Source organism: Tubulanus polymorphus, chromosome 2, assembly GCF_964204645.1.
Source record: "Tubulanus polymorphus chromosome 2, tnTubPoly1.2, whole genome shotgun sequence".
Lineage (NCBI taxonomy): Eukaryota > Metazoa > Nemertea > Palaeonemertea > Tubulaniformes > Tubulanidae > Tubulanus > Tubulanus polymorphus.
In genome coordinates, this window is record NC_134026.1 from 6,029,812 (window position 1) to 6,047,749 (window position 17,938).

At 37.9% G+C, this 17,938-nt stretch overlaps 3 protein-coding genes across 3 annotated transcripts; all 3 read right to left on the minus strand.

Moving 5' to 3' along the window:
* Positions 1-184: 184 nt before the first annotated feature.
* Positions 185-805, minus strand: LOC141900156 (NADH dehydrogenase [ubiquinone] 1 alpha subcomplex subunit 7-like). The gene is made up of 2 exons (XM_074786925.1): positions 644-805; positions 185-547 (listed from the first exon to the last, which is right to left on the minus strand). Exons 1-2 carry the CDS (start codon positions 713-715, stop codon positions 362-364), a joined length of 258 nt encoding a protein of 85 aa, XP_074643026.1. The 5' UTR covers positions 716-805; the 3' UTR covers positions 185-361.
* A 554-nt stretch (positions 806-1,359) lies between these two features.
* On the minus strand, positions 1,360-4,100 carry LOC141898666 (small ribosomal subunit protein eS28). Its single transcript, XM_074784696.1, has 4 exons — positions 3,997-4,100; positions 2,065-2,112; positions 1,856-1,981; positions 1,360-1,494 (listed from the first exon to the last, which is right to left on the minus strand). Exons 1-3 carry the CDS (start codon positions 4,027-4,029, stop codon positions 1,859-1,861), a joined length of 204 nt encoding a protein of 67 aa, XP_074640797.1. The 5' UTR covers positions 4,030-4,100; the 3' UTR covers positions 1,360-1,494; positions 1,856-1,858.
* Positions 4,101-9,993: 5,893 nt separating this feature from the next.
* LOC141898594 (lipoamide acyltransferase component of branched-chain alpha-keto acid dehydrogenase complex, mitochondrial-like) lies at positions 9,994-17,823 on the minus strand. Its single transcript, XM_074784576.1, has 11 exons — positions 17,762-17,823; positions 16,860-17,016; positions 15,966-16,041; positions 15,054-15,238; positions 14,562-14,698; positions 14,161-14,266; positions 13,498-13,793; positions 13,251-13,328; positions 12,471-12,662; positions 12,114-12,185; positions 9,994-11,325 (listed from the first exon to the last, which is right to left on the minus strand). Exons 1-11 carry the CDS (start codon positions 17,819-17,821, stop codon positions 11,158-11,160), a joined length of 1,527 nt encoding a protein of 508 aa, XP_074640677.1. The 5' UTR covers positions 17,822-17,823; the 3' UTR covers positions 9,994-11,157.
* Positions 17,824-17,938: the final 115 nt, after the last annotated feature.

A 17,938-nucleotide genomic window follows, 5' to 3' on the forward strand; every position in this document is an offset into this window, starting at 1 on the left:
ATCCTTCAATGTCATTCAGAACTTCCACATAGTAAAATTTCAATGAAATAGATACACATTTCAATTTCTCTACATTTTTAGGACTTTCTTCCAAACCGAAGTCAGTGTGGTGCGGTGTGGTTCGAATGACCACAAAGCCTAGAACTAATTAAAAAAAACAATTTCATGAAAACAATATTCTATTTACTAAATGTAAAATCAGCAACAATCGTCAGATATCATTTACAAACACGCAGAACACTCCATGCAATGGTTGGAGTCAGTCCATACAAGTATTTTAATAATTCCATTTATTTCGAAATTCAGGCTACACAATAAATATGCTATTTACTAATACAATCACGCTCTGTTCTGCTGTTGATCAAGCTGAAAGCTTTTTCTGTCCTGCGTCATAAACGATGGTCGGTGGTCTAGATTCGCGACGTCCATCTCGCCGGCAATAATAGTTACTACTTAATTTATGCGAAACGCCATCCGGCAGAATTGGAAGAGGTTGAGTCCTTTTCGCCATCGACTGCTCAAAACGTTGATGATCTTTCAGTGTTCTCTGAAAACCAAATTTGTACAATAAAGTATATTTAAATTGGAATTGAAAAAATGGCAAGCGTTTTCCATCGTTATTGCGTCCAAATACTCAATTTACCTGATTCAGAAAGTTTCTTAATTTCATCATGAGCGGGGTGAGCTGCCTGGTTGCACCAGATGTCGATGCCATGGTATTTTCCTACACAAACAGATGAAAAATCGAAAAATCTATGGAAAAAGTACACGAAATGTAACGACCGCTTCACAAATTCAAATTCAATTACTTCCTTTATTCGCCAATTTCCCAATTCGTTTACTTCGCAAGGCGATGGATTTAGGGTCGAGATAGAATCTATTTACTTTTGTCTGGGATATAGAATAAGATAGAAATCAGCGATTCCATGACTATAACCCAGTAGCAGCGATCCAACATGTTTTGGGTGTAGCTTAATACAGTAGGCCTTATAGTCAATAACGTGTGTGTGGTTTAGTTTCACGATCGGATATTTTCACATAAGCCCATTCCATTATAAAAAGTTTACCACCAACGATTAGGTAACTAAGTAGGCCTATGACTATGTATCATGGGTCAAATTCAATCTCAAGAAAATGAATCATTATTCTTCCAATCCATAGAGAGAATACTGCCCTGAGAAAGTTGATCATAAAAAATTAATTTCTAAGTAAAGTCCTTTCATCCAATGAGTCGTTCGTGCTGTGGCTGAGTGTAGCAATATCATCAGGTTCGAATCCCTACCGAGAGGATGCCAACAATATAAGAAAAACGGTGATTCACAGGGTTTGAGGGTAAAATATTGAAAATCAAATAAGAAATCTTGTTAGAATTTTTTTTTATTTACATCATTGAAATTCAAGCAAATAAAGATATTTCCTCAAGTGAAAAGTACAATTTCAAGATGTGGTTTTCTAATCTTTTTTACTATCATCGCCGAGAGAAGGCACAAAATCCTGAAAGAACAAACCAAAGAGATAAAAACAAGTATATAACCAGGGTCTAGCTTCACGAAAAAGTTCAAGCCTAAAACGGTGAAGCTTGAATTGTTGTCCTCATTTAAAACATGAAGTAACCAATGGCAATTACACCAAAAATTTGAGTTTAACTTTTTCATGAAACCGGGCCCAGGGGTTAGGTGGGGCATTGTTCCCCAGATCTAGGCTTGGCTGATACAGTGTTCATAGAAAATAATTTTTCAAATCAGTTGATAACCGATATTTTCGGCCTAAGTCAATTCATACCTATTTCCACCAATCTGAGTAAAAAATTGAATCAAAATTTCAAAATATATTTTATGGATGGTCGAGATTATACCTGTTATCTTAATCTTCTTGCTTCTCTTTCTGACTCGAGCAATGTCAAGATGTCGCCCTCACGAACGGGTCCTTTCACATTTCGGATAATCGATCGGTTGCTGTCGTCCAAGAATTCGACGCGAACCTGGAATTGCGGAGAAAAGCCGATTTAATGAAGAGTTCAGTCATTGGAACGATATCTTAATTCATCCCAGGCGATCTATTTACCTGTGTACATTGTCCTTGGGACCCAGTACGTCCCAGAAGTTTTGTGACCTACAAAGTACAAGTACAATTCCATTTCTTATATCACTTATACAGTCAGTAGTAGTATTAGTAATGCTGCCACCTGATCAGTCAGGAACACTTTCCAAAAACGGCTTATTCTGCCAATTTCGGCGTTTTCCGCCAATAACGGCAGAATCAGCCATTTATGGATTACTCAGTTTTAAACTGCTTCTGCCAATTTAGCCAAAATCGGCGTTTTCTGCCATTTTTGGCTTGTTCTTAAAAAACGCCATTTCCGCCGTTTTCAGCTGTTACAGTTTTTAAAACTACATCGCCAGAAACGGCGTTTTTAGCTTAGATAGTTTTACAGGTGCTATTTATAATGCTTAGTTCGATGGGAGTCCCTATTATGACATCATCGCTTTTCTGCTGGCATACATTTGTATATTTGCGCCGAAAAATTAATCTCATTGATCCATTCCAGGCTTCAAGAAAGAATCAAATATAAATGTATGGGTTTCCGATGGCAAATGTATTTGAATTCTGTTCTTTCTGTATACCTGTATTCTATGTAATAAATATATACATACATGTATCCCAAATTGTTTCGAAAATGTCTGTTTTATTTTGAAATGAATCTAGATACAGCTGTATTGATTTTGAGTGTTGTAACGTCATCGGCCACCAATTCATTCAATCACTACCCATCACAAGTCCAATTAGCTGGGAGGCATCGAAGATGTTAATTGCCTTCAATTAACCAACATCATATGCAGTCCAATATATCCCTCAACCATTCTATGCTTTATTAGGCAAGATAAGACCATGGGCAAAACTTAAAACTAGATTTTTGATACACTAGTTTATACATGATCCATGATTGATTTGTCTTATGAGAATGATAATTATAATAATTATTTTATCTTTATTATATAATATTTACACATCCGTTCACCTCAGCAAATTAATTATTTTATTCCGAAAAAAAGTACCGTGTAGACACTAGGGAAAACGTCTAAGCGGGTGGGGGAATCCTCTTATATAACAAGTGGACTGCCAATAATGGCTTAATAGTTTATGATTATAAAACTAGCTACGCCAAAAACGGCAGAATACGCCAGAAATGGCGAATGTTTTTATGTGTACCCATGGCAACGTTTAATTGAAAACTTTATAATAGTTTTTAAAACTAGTTCCCAAATTTATTTTTAACAAAAATCATGATTAATAAACTTGTTTCATGCTGTAGTAGTTTTGAGAGTTTTCCCGGAGTTTTTGGGCTGCATATGACGTAATCATTTAGAAAAACGTGAATTTGACCACTTTACCTAGCTCAAAAATTTCCATCCTAGCGTCATATGAAAGCTTATCGTCTGCTCGAGATTATGACGTAATCGGCAACATGCGCTAATTTGACCGGAAGTGCGCAAAAAACTTTAAAGCAAAACTCGAAACTTAGTGAGCTGAAACTGGCTGATTAAGCCATAAACGACTGTAAAAGTTTCAAAACTGAGTGATCCATAAACGGCTGATTCTGCCGTTATTGGCGGAAAACGCCGAAATTGGCAGAATAAGCCGTTTTTGGAAAGTGTTCCTGACTGCTGATTCAGATTGAATTAATTTCGACTAAAATACAATCTGTAAAAACCATCAAATTATTACGCGGAAAGCCCATTACACTTTGCAGGATATTTCTATATTTTTACTTTTTTAATACACAAAACAGCACATCCGGGCTATGCTTGGAGGCCTAAGTTGCCGAGTGAAACAAGTGCTGCCATCTACGTCGGACAGAACAGTTTCTTTTCAACGCATTAATCCATAAAATATGCGCTTTAAAACAGCTTAATTTACTGATTGACGTCTACCTTAAAATATTAACCTTACGAAAATATCCCAGAATTGAGATTCTACGCGTTATTAGATACTTACACGGGCTAATTTAACTGGTTGAAATTTATCCATGCTGCACGCGATGTCGCTGCTTTTAACGAGAAGAGGAAGACTAGGCGCGAGGAACTGCGACGTGCGGTGATCTACCCAAAATGCAGAATTATATCATGAAATGACGAACGGAATGTGTATTTTTCCTAGGTTAATTGGAGCTCTGCGCAGCAAGCTGATAATTTTCAAAACCCCTAGTCTAGCATTACAAAAAGGGAAATGAACTCAAACAATGCATTACTTATTGTAATCATATCAGCCCTGTAGAAAAACAACTTGAGTTCTTAATTCCGAAAGAACCCACTTAAGGCGCTAAACTATACCAGGCTAGTTGAATTAATCTGACCGCGACACTATCTCTGGAGCCCCAAATCTGTAACAGTCACAAAGGGTGCGAAAAACAACGTCTGTCACAAGTGGATTTTTCGAAAACTCGAATCTCCGGTGACCATGCTCACAGGTGCCAGCCGAAGCGATGGCACCAATAAAAACACGCTTTCAGAAATATATCATCTATGTTATTTTGGGCCTTTAAAATCAATTTCATTTTTAGAGTCCCATGATGAAGTCAATAGTTAAGTTGAAATATCCATGTCATTCATGACGACTTTTGTAATTAGGACTTAGAAAACACGGTGTCAAGTTGTCGATGTCGTTTGCATTAACATTATCTTTTCTTTATCGAAAAATGATTACATAGTAGTACTTTCAATAATGGAACAAAGTAATACTCGAAAATAAGTCAACATTTTGCAATGTCGAGATTACAAGAAAATCTGTTGATATAAGGATGAATGGGGGATTAATGAGCCCGCGTCGTGATCACATTCCTTGCGCGTAGAGACACCGAGTGAAACAATAGACCCTTAGATTTATAACACTTTCTGAAATAATTGCGTAATCGGGTCTTGTGTTTATATCGCGGGAGTTAATTGCCCCGCGGGGACCCCCGATATGGTCACGTGACGTGGATTGAGCGGCGATTAGCCTCGAGTAGCGAGTGGTCATTCGGTATATGGGAGCTATATCAACGTCAGGTAGAGTCCATCATCATATCAATCTCAAATCTCATACGGGAAGCATCTCGCGGATTTCGCCTTCAATCGATGGATGATTTAACATGCAGTTTAGTTTCAGGTAAAAATTTCATCAAAGTTTCGATCACATTACAACGTGGACTGATTATAATTCAAAACGTCATATAGTTTTAAAGTTAGAAAAGTCTTCTTACTTGTTAATCAGAATGAGAATGACATCTAAAGTTTTAACATCTGATTTCGTTGTAATGTTGACATATTTGAAATATGTATCTCAATTTCTAAGAATAAGAAAATGGTTTTTGGCCAAAAGAAGGCCTACTACTAAATATATTTTGCGATCATGTGGAAATTTTAAAATGAAGCTAGAATTCAATTCTCTAATCAAAACTCAAATACATATTTGCACATTTTCCCTTTCAGTTTGAATTACAGTTTTGGCGTAATTATTATGCTATTCGTTACGATAATAGATTTAGTTAACGGTAGAGCATCCATACTAGAATCTAGCGGAAATTTGTTAAAAGGTAAGACATTTCTTGAATTAGTGATATCTTTTGGGCCAGACGTTTTTCATGCATTGAAAAGCGGTGTAAATAAGAAATCGAGTTGTTCAGGTGAAACAAAATTAATTAAACCTTAGATGAAGAAGTTAACTATTCGTTTCGTTCGTATCTATCTTTCGGTAAAATTTGACTTGAATTAGATAGGAGCCGGCGTACAAACGACAGATCCCCAACCACATGACATTGTACGTCGAAACCTTTTAACAGTTTCAAATACAATCAAGATTATGATCTATCACCGCGTTTTGGTTTGACTTGTATCGGCCGCACAGAGTTTCGTTTCGAATGACAATAATAGATTTATACGTTCCGAGAATTCACGTGAAGTGAACCATTAACCGGTTAAGAGATTAAGAGACCAATTAGACATTAAGGAGGTATTGAAGGCGATCGTCTTCGGACAATGCTTTTGTAATATTTTCCTAGGGATATTGACGTAATATTCTATTCACTAATAATAAAGATACTACGGGAAGGTCTTCCGCTCTATTGCCGCAGGCGGTCGACAGAATGCCGTAACAACTTCCCACGTGAAATCCTCTGGGGATCTACCTAGCGCTATATGGAGCCCCGATACTCGCGCATCCTTTTCTCCGAGGTGTTAAAAGTATTTGGGGCGAAAGTCAAAAATGACAATTAATATAGATTGATTTTTAGAGAATAGCCTTAAGCTTATGTGAGTTAAGGGGGCTACGACGAACTACCCATAATCCGAAAAACGGTCCACTTTGATGAAATTAATATTCATGAATTAGATCCTTGGCTTGTCCCCCGGTTCTCAACCTATACAGCTACGATTGGCTTTGGGTTGTTAGGAAGCTTAGAGTTGGGAGGGCCAAAGTTAGCTCCCCAAAATCAGTCGCACTATTCGCAACTGATAGCCATGATCGCGAGTTGTCCACAAAGAGGTGACCATTTTAGAGCATCTGCTTGAGAAACACGATTGCGGGTTGGCGATAGGTTTTTGGGTTTTTATTCAGCTTTATTTCAAAACTTCCAGGAGGAAATGGCCACCGGATTCGCCATCCAAGAAAACACACGAAAACGAGACACCAAAAGTCACATCATCAGAAAGGTACGTACGGTATTCGAACCAATTTCCACCGCTATTTTATTGTTCGGTGAACGATTTAGTACAATTATCGCCGCAAAGATAATTGGCTTATCCGCATGGAGGCATCGTCGTCAACTTAGCGTCCATCTATTACGTAATTCCATTGAAACATACCCGGCAAAAGGTGCCGTGATTGTCTTACGACTGATTAAGCTACTAATTAATATTGACGGTCGCCGGGAACGCCAGATGTCGAATAACTATAGCCGAGGGGTGCCGGGTCTACCAATTTGGGGCTAAATATTACGTGATTTCTCTCTAATTCATTGTTTATATCGCATCCATTGTTCGCTTTATAATGTATACACGCTCATAAGGAAGAGGGGAATTACATGCATTAAACGGGTAGATCACACGACGAAAGTTGACAACGGGGGTCGAAATATTTAGCTTTTCCTTTGATTGGATCCCGATGGAATTGAATACATACGCCAGTAGGCCTACGTATGATTTCAAGAAATTAATAAGAGAAAAACCCAGTATGTACAAGTTAAAAGCATTTCGAAATCGATAATTTATTTTATCAAAAAATAAAAAGACGCCGAAGTTTCGATCTCACCCTAGAGATCAAATTGTCAGATGATACCCCAAGAAATTAATATCTCGCGACTTCCATTTTCATTTTCTTACGAAAAGAAAAGCTTTTATGTTCTGTGTCATGAATTATACATTTCAGCCGCAAGCCGTTCCAGTGCTTTCAGACCCATATCCTGGGATAAATGTTGTCAGAATGGTGGAACATGTTACCTGGGGAGTTTTTGCATTTGTCCGACGTAAGTATCACGTGAATTCATCGTCTGGACCTTGATTTCATTTTCAATTACACAACCTGATTGTGGGTGGGGGATGAGTCGGCGAAATCTGTGCAAATTCACGATTTATTACGAAATGATATCCATCTGTGAAAATATTAAATACGGGTAAGATCAGATAGCCCGCTTTACACCTGTGTTTTATCCAGGTATGTCCGCATTTAATTATGTACGCAGTAAGTCTAGTAACAGTTGCTTATCAGCGCACGGTGTTTGACGAAGTAATGACAGGTGATGTCTGCAACACACGACTGATTTTACCTGCACTGAATCCTTATCTGATAATTAGCCTTTGCACCACGAAGATTCTATAAAAAGAAAAAGTTGATATTCTTCGCGTAAATGAGAATTACGAACGCGCAAGTTTAGCGTTTAGCGCCTTTGTTCGCGTACCGTTTGTAGATCTTCGAATGACCATGTCCCGAATTTTCGAGACGATCCCCTGCGAATATTTTTGATACGTTCATTGTCAAAGATTTAAACATCTTTCTGTGAATGATAAACGCATTAAGAACATTTCCGTTAAATTCATTCTGACAAAAATATGTTTTCATGTTTATATTTGTAGCGGTTATCACGGACGGTATTGCGAGTATTTTCAGCAGACGAGAAAGTGTGAAGAATTCCGACACGGACACCACGTAAAACAGGATTGTAATTTATGTCTGTGCATCGATGGGACGATGTCTTGCGTGCAGCGCATCTTCCCCAACTGTCGTAAGTATTCGAAAACATTTTTCGAAGTGTTGCACCCAGCTTCATGTGAATTTCTTTATGTTTTATTCAAGTTAGAATTATTGTATTTTCAACTCTGAACCCCGATCCGAAATTCAAAGTTTAGCTCAGACATGTAGAATCGGCTCCAGGTTTAGCCTAGTTAACTTTGAGGTTTTTGAAGTCTGATCGTCTTAATGTCTAAATTATAAGTGGAACGATCTCCGTAAAAATGAACTGTGTCGTCACATCGTCTGAAAAATAATCTACAAGCTTACTCTTACTGCCATGTATTCAAAACTGACTCCAATTTTACTATATTTACTTTCAGTCGAATCTTCTAACTTAGGTGAAAATATCGTGAACTATAATTTCTCAATACTCGAAGAAAGAATGGATTTCTATCGGATTTATGATTTCACCGAAAATAGCTCACCGATTGCGCAAGTGTCGATGGACTATCGAACTATGGTTTTTTTCATAGTACCTTTTCACGGGTTACTAAAATGTCTTATGCACCGTTGACCTGGCATGTTAGAATGATAAATTACTATCGAATGTGAAGAAAATGTTAAGGACATACTGCTGACCACGAATATGATCTCGGAGCGAACGACTTTGTAATTTGTTACTAAAAATGAAGGAAAATAGTAGCAAACTGTGAGATCTGGGGAAGAGCTCAAAAAAGTTACTTATGTTTCAAATACCCGTCGTTGTAAATGTTTGTGTTCTACAAAAACCACAAACATATCGACGAAACAAATCATTGGATCGAAATCTATTTTGGTCAGAAGGGATCGAACCAGCTGTTCCTGGCCAGTTACACAAGACGATAAACACTCGGTGTTATCTGACAAATTACTCCGAGGCCGTCTGCAACTAATTATCCATTATCCATCGCGTATTGATTACTTTTAAGATGTTTTCCAAAGTATCGTCCATAAATATTACCAGCAAGTTCTAATAAAACACTGTATATATTTTGATAAGATATGTTGCTATTTATGGAATAAGAACATTCCGTAATGCTGTATTTTGCTAAACCGTTTTGTAAGAGTTAATCGTCTGCTATTACAGGATCGGGATATTTCTGTATAAAATCGTATCCACCTGAAATTGAATCATTTATAATCTTCTGATATGTGCTAATTAATTGTATCTTTAATGTAACAAATATAGAAATTGAGAATTTGTATGGGATCTTTTTTTGTATGTATGCTTTCATTAATAAAACGTTGATACCGAGTTTATCAGCTTGATTGCTGTGGTGTGATATGAATTTATCAGCTTCACGGTCAAGGCTAACTTTATAGTTGGTCTAAGCCTATGTATGTACACCGATCCTACAACATGGGCTTTTGGACGTTCTGGAGACTGCAGCCGAGTCAGTTTGTGTCGTCAAATTCTGATCAAAGGGTCTTAGAAACATAGATCCTCGTCGTTAGTGGACATCATTGTTACCAGCTGGTTGTTGTATCGGCAGGCAGGCAGGGGAACTAGCATTTACACCAGCGGTACAGGATTCCATCCGAATATGTCAGTGTGACATCATGCATGATAAAACTTGGGTACACGGGTAAAAATGACTGCTTCCACGGCCCTTAATTGTTCAACAAACAGACGCTTAGGGTGCTAGACTTTGTAATGGAAATGTTGACAGTCACGAATCTTTCAATGTTCCTTCCTCAGTTCTGAATGGAAACGATTTATAACTAACGACGAATAACCCATATTACAGACATTTTCATTTCTTTTTATTTACATTGTACATGGTCTAATTACAGTACGTACATAATCGACTAACATGGAAATCGACAGCTATCTTACACTGTGGACCTTATTCCATAGATGAAAATAAGATTTAAATCTAAGAGTCAACATTCGTCTTCAATACTTTAAACCAGAACAGTGGAACCAAGGTTATGTTCCATTTCTGATTAATTAAATTACATCATTAATGTGATATCCATTTACTAGCACATGATTGAGTGACTGTAAAGCTATTTATTTTGCACTATTATTGCATCAGAGGGAGATAGAGATTTCATCACCGTTTATGAACACAAAAGGCTCGAAAAAAGAACCGATGCTTCGCTTGAGGTATGACACATCCAATCCAAAAATGGATTCGCCCAGTAAATGCAGAGTTGTAGATTCTTTTTTATAAGATTGAAAAAACTTCCAACAACACGACAGAAAAAACTGATGGATCTACTTCATACCAGTAGTTAGCTTTTAAGTGCTTGTTTGTCCCTATGCCCATGAATAAAATGGTTACTTAACATTTGTAAGGGCAAATAATTTTGGATTACAGGGATTGAGCTCTTCCGTTAGTGGTTATGACCATCAGTGCAGTCCTCATTTCACAGGGTTCACAACACTATGGACATAGAAATTGCAGAAAATTCAACTATGGTTTCCCGATACAAAGCTACTAATGTTTTTAACTTCAAAGGCAGCGTTTCAGTCGGTACAATTGTTTGACGTGGATCACCATACCAGCGATAATTCAAACCAGTGCGTAATGAAATAGACACGAAATGTAAAACTTCAAACATTTTGAGATTTCCGAGATCAGCATAACTAGTCAGACTCTCCTATTTGTGCAATGCAAGAATCCTGAATCTGTCGGAAACTCTAAAACACTGAAACTTTCGTTAATACCCTTGTTTTCCTTACAGATCCATCAAAACCCAACGCTATGGTTTCAATCCGCCCCTAAGCGATCGATTATCCACGGAAGTTAAGTAATGTGCTCGCGATGTACCGTACAACTTATTTTTTTTGGCGTTTTGCTCTTTTGTTTTTTTTCTCTTCACACGACACACACGTATTCGATTATTCTAAAACACCGCAACCTCTAATACTGTTACGCGATGACAAATATACGTCTAAACGTTCGCGCGTCACTTCATATCGAGAATCATCGACGACGGATTCTCCAAGTACAATTTCATCAAGTTCGAGAAACGAGACATCGTCGCCCCGTCGATGACTCGATGGTCCGCCGACCAGCTTATCTGCATCACGTGCGCTTTGTAGACTTCGCCGCGTTCGTTGAAACGCGGCAACGCCTGCAAGAAAATTGGCATAATTCGTGTACTCATTATTCAAACTGTTATAGCAGTGAGAAGATGAACACTGTCTTTTTTGTCTGGTAGAATAAATATTTCTTGTGACCTGAAAATACTTAATAGAAAACTGTACTCGGCGTATAAGTCGAGGTCAATAATTTAGTGGTAAAATCAAGGATTAAAAACTCGACTTATACGCTGGTTTTACGATAAATAAATTCAAATGCTCGGCGATCCGAGGGGGGAAGAACTGTTGTGAGTTTACATTCAGCTGAAGAGGGTTCAGAACAAACATTTTGATACTGATAACCAGTTCAAAATCTATGATTCGTTCAATTCCACATAATTGACGCGATACCCAACACGACCCCTGGTCTGTTAGATATCGACATCTGAAAATCAAACTAGAACCAAAAACTGCGGAACTAAGGTCCAAGAGTTATGTCCACTAAAATTGAATTCAGAGAACCAACACCCCATTGCGCGTTCCTCTTATTAAAGGCTAGGATGGAATCTCATTTGATTAAATGCAAACTAAAAACTACATCAATTAACACTTTCATCTTCAACTCACATCAACACTAAAAATGGTTATTGGGACAGATGGACATTACCAATCATGAATTTATAACCTTATGTCAGGCAATGGGATCTGATGAAGACAATAGCACTTGTAAAGTAACCCTGGGGTTATTTACTCGTTATGGCACATCACCTTAATCCAATAGCTTTCTCAAGTGATTAATGCCCTTAAGGGAAAAAAAGAGGACAAAGAGCTATGAACTGACCTGGATTTTACCGAGAGCACCTATTGCAACTTCAGGTGGCAGTATCATTGGTTTTGCATAAGTTCCACCGATCTACAAAACATACATAAAAATCAAGTATTTTGAATGATTCAAAACATGTCTTTCATAATATGACTTGGACTGACGGAATAAAATTTGCTGGATTGGCTTGGATTATAGTGACCAAGCCCTCGAGCTATCGTAGTCAGTGCCATATACGTTCGTAAATTTCTCTCAAGTTGTTGGTACCCTAGAGGATTATCTAGATCCTTTAGCGAAACTGAATTCAGAAATCCGAATTGCATCGTTATGAGTATTGGAAGTCTGTATCAGATCACACCGGTTTTCTTGACTTACACTTCCAATGTTCGACAGCGTAAAGGTTCCACCAGTCAGGTCACTCTGTCCTAATTTCCCAGCTAACCCGAGGTGATGAAGACGATTTAGTTCAGCAGCAATTTCCAGCACACTTCGAGACTCGACGTTTTTAACGTTTGGCACCAATAATCCATCACTCGTATCCATGGCAATGCCAATATTATGGGCAGCCTAAAACATGGATACAAATCGTTTTAGTTTTCAAAATTGTTCTTGGTTAGCCTCTGTTCATATGTATTCCATTTCCATTAAGCGCGCTCTCCACAACAGGTGTTAGAGGGCTGGCCACCCATTTCATTTTTACATCCACCCCTCTGAAAATCAGCTACCCCTTATAAAATATCTGCTGCCCCTACCAGAGTGGATGTCAATATTTCATCAATGCTGATAATGGCTTTGAAATATATTGAGCTAACGTTGACAAATAGAAGATTACACCAAAATTACCGAGTGAGCTTAATTTTTTTGTCTTTTCTAGGCGAACGAAAGCCTTGTTACCTCAGCACTGACAATGTCATACCCATAACATTGAATGCAGCCCCTTTAAAATACCAGCATATGGAGAACACAGGAATTGAACGTATGAATGAATATATTTTCAAGGGGGTAAGATGGCAGTTACTATTTTGCTATTCATGTAGATACCAAGCAAACTAATTAGTATTTCACTCAATTTGGAACCAATTTGGAATAACAGGAACATCCATAAGTGGCTATGTTCGTTATATTCATATTCAAATCTTTTTAGTTATACCTTACCTTATAGGTGATATTATCACAATTTGCGTCAGTATGAGCATTCAATGTCGGGAACTGATGCAATGCTAATGAAGCAGCCTACAAAAATTGATAAATCAATATTTGAATTTACACATGTTTTTGAACAGGGCCTGACTGCACAATATAGTCACTTAGAAAAAAGGATTTGAGCTCATAGTAGCCAATCTCAAAACATTTTAATTCATAAACAATATGATGCCGGTAATTGTGAATTGAGACTAAGTACCTTCATAACGACTGGCATGTATGAAAACTTGATACCCCTTTCTTCGGCGATTTGCTTCAGTTTTGCTCTCAATTCCACTAGAGCCGTCATATCAAATTCATCGCAATAACCAAAATGCGGAATAGCTTGAGCCATGGTCATCGTTTTAGTCATCGCTTTTTTTATGCCTTTCAACTGCTCCTTGCGATCTTGTCCAGCGAGGATTATCGTCGGTTGAACGATCTTTGGAGGAGCCGTCGGCGGAGCGGGGGCTGCTGCTGCCGCTGGAGATGCAGCTGGCGCAGGAACTACTATTTCTACGAGAATAAAAATCTACCCACTGAATTATTTGGCTACAGTTTTACAAGACAAGTACTCAAAAACTATCCAATCGAAAATGTGCGGGGTTACAAGAAGGAAATCAGACATTTTTTACAGAATGATTCCCTTTTAACAACAACTCAATGACGGAGCTCTTTGCTTCTACAGAGCGCACAAAGTTCTTCTTAAAACTTAGCTTAGCGGCCATTGGCAGTATCCCAATGTTTTGTGTAAGCAGAGAATAACAATCAATATCATTGACACTGTTCGATAATACATAAACTTTTTCTGCACTTTATCCACCCACTACCTCCTTCCTTTCTCTAGCGCAAAATTCGATTAAGAATTCAAATGAATAAATACCTGGCGTCGGCGGCTTTGGCGTCGAAATTTCACCAATGTGACGCAATACATCTTCTTTCAAAATTCGTCCATCTCTACCAGTACCCGTTATTTCTCCTAAATCAACCTGAAATTCGAAAAGATAAAGCCCTATTGTATCAACAAATACCTACCAGTAATCTATCAACAAAAAAAAAAAAAGAAGCAGATCAAGCATTAGAATAATTTTTTGATGTATTAAAAACCGCTACAGCAATGTTTATATACATTGATTCCTAGTATATGTTATTCAAGGAGTTTTGTGTAAATCGACGAGCACTACGACCTCAATATTGATGTTTCAAAATATCAATTACACTTGTGAATTTTGGCGTTTATTTTGTATTGAACATATTTCATGAGTCTTATTTTATATTTCTTACTCGATGCTCCTTGCTTAGACGTCTAACTGCCGGCGTAGCAAGCACTTTTTGTCCTTTAATGATCTGCGTCGTATGTCGAGCATCGTGAGAACCAATTTCTACGCCTTGTTCAAAGTCCTCCTCCTTGACATTTGGATCTACAAAATTCACCCTATACCAGTTACACAGGATTTCGTCACCTCGTCTAATGCAAAGTAGATGTTTTTATCACGTTTGTATTTTCCAGCATTTCTCGAGCTTTGAAAGCAAGAAAATGTTTTTAGATCAAAATGTGTAGGGCATGTAGACTTTTGAGAGGGAAAGTGAAATTCTAGATATCCATGTCTTTTGGGAAAGTGGTTTTTATTTCTATTTCTTAGATCGGACCCTGCCATGTTAAAAGCACGCCTGCTGTACTACAGTATACAACACACATACAATGAATTCACTTAGTACTGTCTGCTATTACGTAGTAGCTGAAGTCACAACTGCAAGCCACCGGTCTTTAATTACCCGAATCTGCAGCTTCCGTCGAGATGTCGACCAATGGTTTACCGACGAACGCGATGTCGTCAACGTCATAGTGAAGTTTCTTGACAACCCCGTCGTAACGACTCGTGATCGTCACCGACGCCTTGTCGCTCTGCACCTCGCATATACTGTCGAACTGAGATACCGTATCTCCTTCTGATACATACCTATAAATAATCAAAACAGATGAGTGCCTGAGAACTACGCTACACTCGAGTTACTGCGGTGAATGTCAAAGGATATGCCACAAAAGTTTCAGAATTCAAATACATGAAATAGTTGAAAATAGTCGAGACTAATCCCTTTCATTTTTAGATATCTTTAATGAAATGGACTATTTCCAGTCTTGGTGAATGCCATTGAAACCCACGATATCCATTCAAACAACTGTAGATAAACGAAGAAGTCCCACGATAGAATTTCATACCGGTATGATAAAATCTATTGGAAATGAAACCACTTGGCTGTAGATTAGCAGCCATCATCAGGTGAAAAAATAGACTATGACAATTTACACACGAGAATCAAACCTAGACAATTTCAATAATGAGATGAATCATCCATTGCAGACATGTAGACCAACTTTGACAGTGTATCTATCATTATGGTAATCTGCATAATCTGTATTGACTGATGCTGCCTGTCATTAATTTGTGAACCATCTTCCTATACATTAATTGTCAGGTTTTTTCCTGAAAACCATGTTTCACTCATTGAATGAAGACTGGACGTACCGGTATGCAATACCTGGTACGTGTTTATTTCATTGTCTAGGCTGGTTCGGCAGGGTATAAATATTAACAAGTGACGTTTTTCTCAATACTACTGAAAATGGACTTAACCCCCTTTTGTCAGTGGAGGGGAGATATCGGAGCAGCACTTTGTTGTACTCACCATTCTTTGATTACAACTTCTCTGATACCTTCACCGATATCTGACAAATTAAACTGCACGACTTGACTGTTCGAACCTAAGGAACAAAAAATCACATCATGCTAAGTTGATGGCAGAAGATTTCACACACTCAGGGTCGAGAAAAATTCTTTTTTTCTGATTTCTCCGAGTACAGTTCCATGAGCCCGAATTCCACCAAAAATCACATAAAGGAGTAGGTTACCTTCATTTGAGTTTAATTCAATAAAATCTTCACAATCTTCTTAATTTTTTTTTCAGCAGTCCCTTCAAGACTTTAAGAATGTGGAATTGACTTGAATAACAAGAATTGTTCTATAGTTCCCCAATCCCTTTCATTTTTAGATATCTATATTAATGATGAAATACATTTTCTATTCCTTATTTGAAATACATTTTCTATTCCTTATTTTTTTCCTTTCAGAAATCCATACTCCAAATAATTAAAAAAGAAGGCCTGATTATCGGGAAGCAGTCTCTTGAACTTAGGAACCAGCATGCGACACGATTTGTGTACATTCCGCAGGGTTTTTTCTGTTCTAATTTGTGAACATTTTGAGCAATCTTTTCCAAAGATTGCAGGTCAGTTCGAGTAATTCCAAGGACGAATTCCAGATTTGTAAGAAGTCATGCGTGTTAATGCATCAATTAAGGTCTGTAGAAGGATTTCTAGAGTCTAGTACAGTTATCTTCTTTGATGTTTCTTGTTAGGATCTTCGGGGTTTTTTTTTCAATACAGAAACTACTCTTAGATGAGGTTGATTCATATCAAATGATCATTTACTACATCTGTTGAATTATTAAAACTATAAATGGCAGTGTGAGTTGTTGATAGGAAAAAGATAATTTATGGGAAATAGGATCAAAATTACTGACCTGGTGTAGTATGGAATTGTTTTAGCTGGTAGGGGTTATCAATGGAGGGCCGAGTCACAGGTAGTCTCCTTACAGGCTGGATTGGCACTCCGGAAGACTGTTGTCTGTTGACCTGGCATAAATATTCCCCAGCGATAGCAACACTTCTCTTATGATTCTGTCAATGAAAATGATTCAATCTGTGAGCTAGAGACTAAAGCCTAAAGGCACTTTTGTGAATCTGATCCAAGCCAGGGACCCTGCTGATGATAGAGTTGGCTTTTTTACCTTTGAAGCCAGGTAGTGATGTCAAAAATTAAAAAGGTGAGAGGGATAATCAAACAGAAATATAGGGACTATCAGCATCGGGAAAATTGCGCGAGTTCAACCTGTTTACATCATCTATTGGGAGCAACTGTAGTTTAGGCGTCCCTAATGGTTATGTACTAAACCTAACCATAACACTATTCTTTAGTAACACTAGTGCTACATAGTGGAAAGGTGACCAAAACTGCAGTGAGACCATATACTGATTTAATTTTTTATTTGTGGCAGGATCTGGGGCGTACTCTTTTATGACCTCCGAAGTGGCTCCACACAAAATCCGAATCGCACCACCTCGTCCTCGACAGTAAGGAGGTTTCGGAGACTCCAAAAAGTCACATGACCAATAAAAGAGTACGATTGGAGGCAAACGGATTCTCCGATCTGATAAAAGAGTTCGCCCCTGAAGAGGCAAATTTTTTCATATGTTAAAATCCCAGTAGGTGGCGCTCTAGCAGCCCATCCGTCGCTATCTACACTGTTGTAACAGGCGATTAAGACAAAATTATTTGACAAAAAATCTAAAATCAGCCACAATAAGGTATCTTAGTTACGAAATTCATTTTTGGCACATTAAAATCCAACAGTCATAAACTCACTGCGCGGAAAATTGCACTTTTTAACGCAGAGCTGAGATTTCTGGACACGATGGCCGCCATATTGCCTCCAATCACTGGAACCGGCCACGGAACAAAGTCTGCCCTATCCCTTACTGAAATTTGCAACAAATAAACGTTCAACCCAAACGCTTATTGAATCAATAGATACATGCATAT

Coding starts and splice junctions, on each gene's coding strand:
- LOC141900156 (XM_074786925.1), bottom strand. CDS start 715: ATGGCATCGACATCTGGTGCAACCAGGCAGCTCACCCCGCTCATGATG. Junction 548..643: donor TAAGAAACTTTCTGAATCAG/GTAAATTGAGTA, acceptor TTTGGTTTTCAG/AGAACACTGAAAGATCATCA.
- LOC141898666 (XM_074784696.1), bottom strand. CDS start 4,029: ATGGATAAATTTCAACCAGTTAAATTAGCCCGT. Junction 2,113..3,996: donor AACCAGTTAAATTAGCCCGT/GTAAGTATCTAA, acceptor TGTACTTTGTAG/GTCACAAAACTTCTGGGACG. Junction 1,982..2,064: donor CCCAAGGACAATGTACACAG/GTAAATAGATCG, acceptor CCGCAATTCCAG/GTTCGCGTCGAATTCTTGGA.
- LOC141898594 (XM_074784576.1), bottom strand. CDS start 17,821: ATGGCGGCCATCGTGTCCAGAAATCTCAGCTCTGCGTTAAAAAGTGCA. Junction 17,017..17,761: donor AAAGTGCAATTTTCCGCGCA/GTGAGTTTATGA, acceptor TTTCATTGACAG/AATCATAAGAGAAGTGTTGC. Junction 14,699..15,053: donor GACGGAAGCTGCAGATTCGG/GTAATTAAAGAC, acceptor TGAATTTTGTAG/ATCCAAATGTCAAGGAGGAG.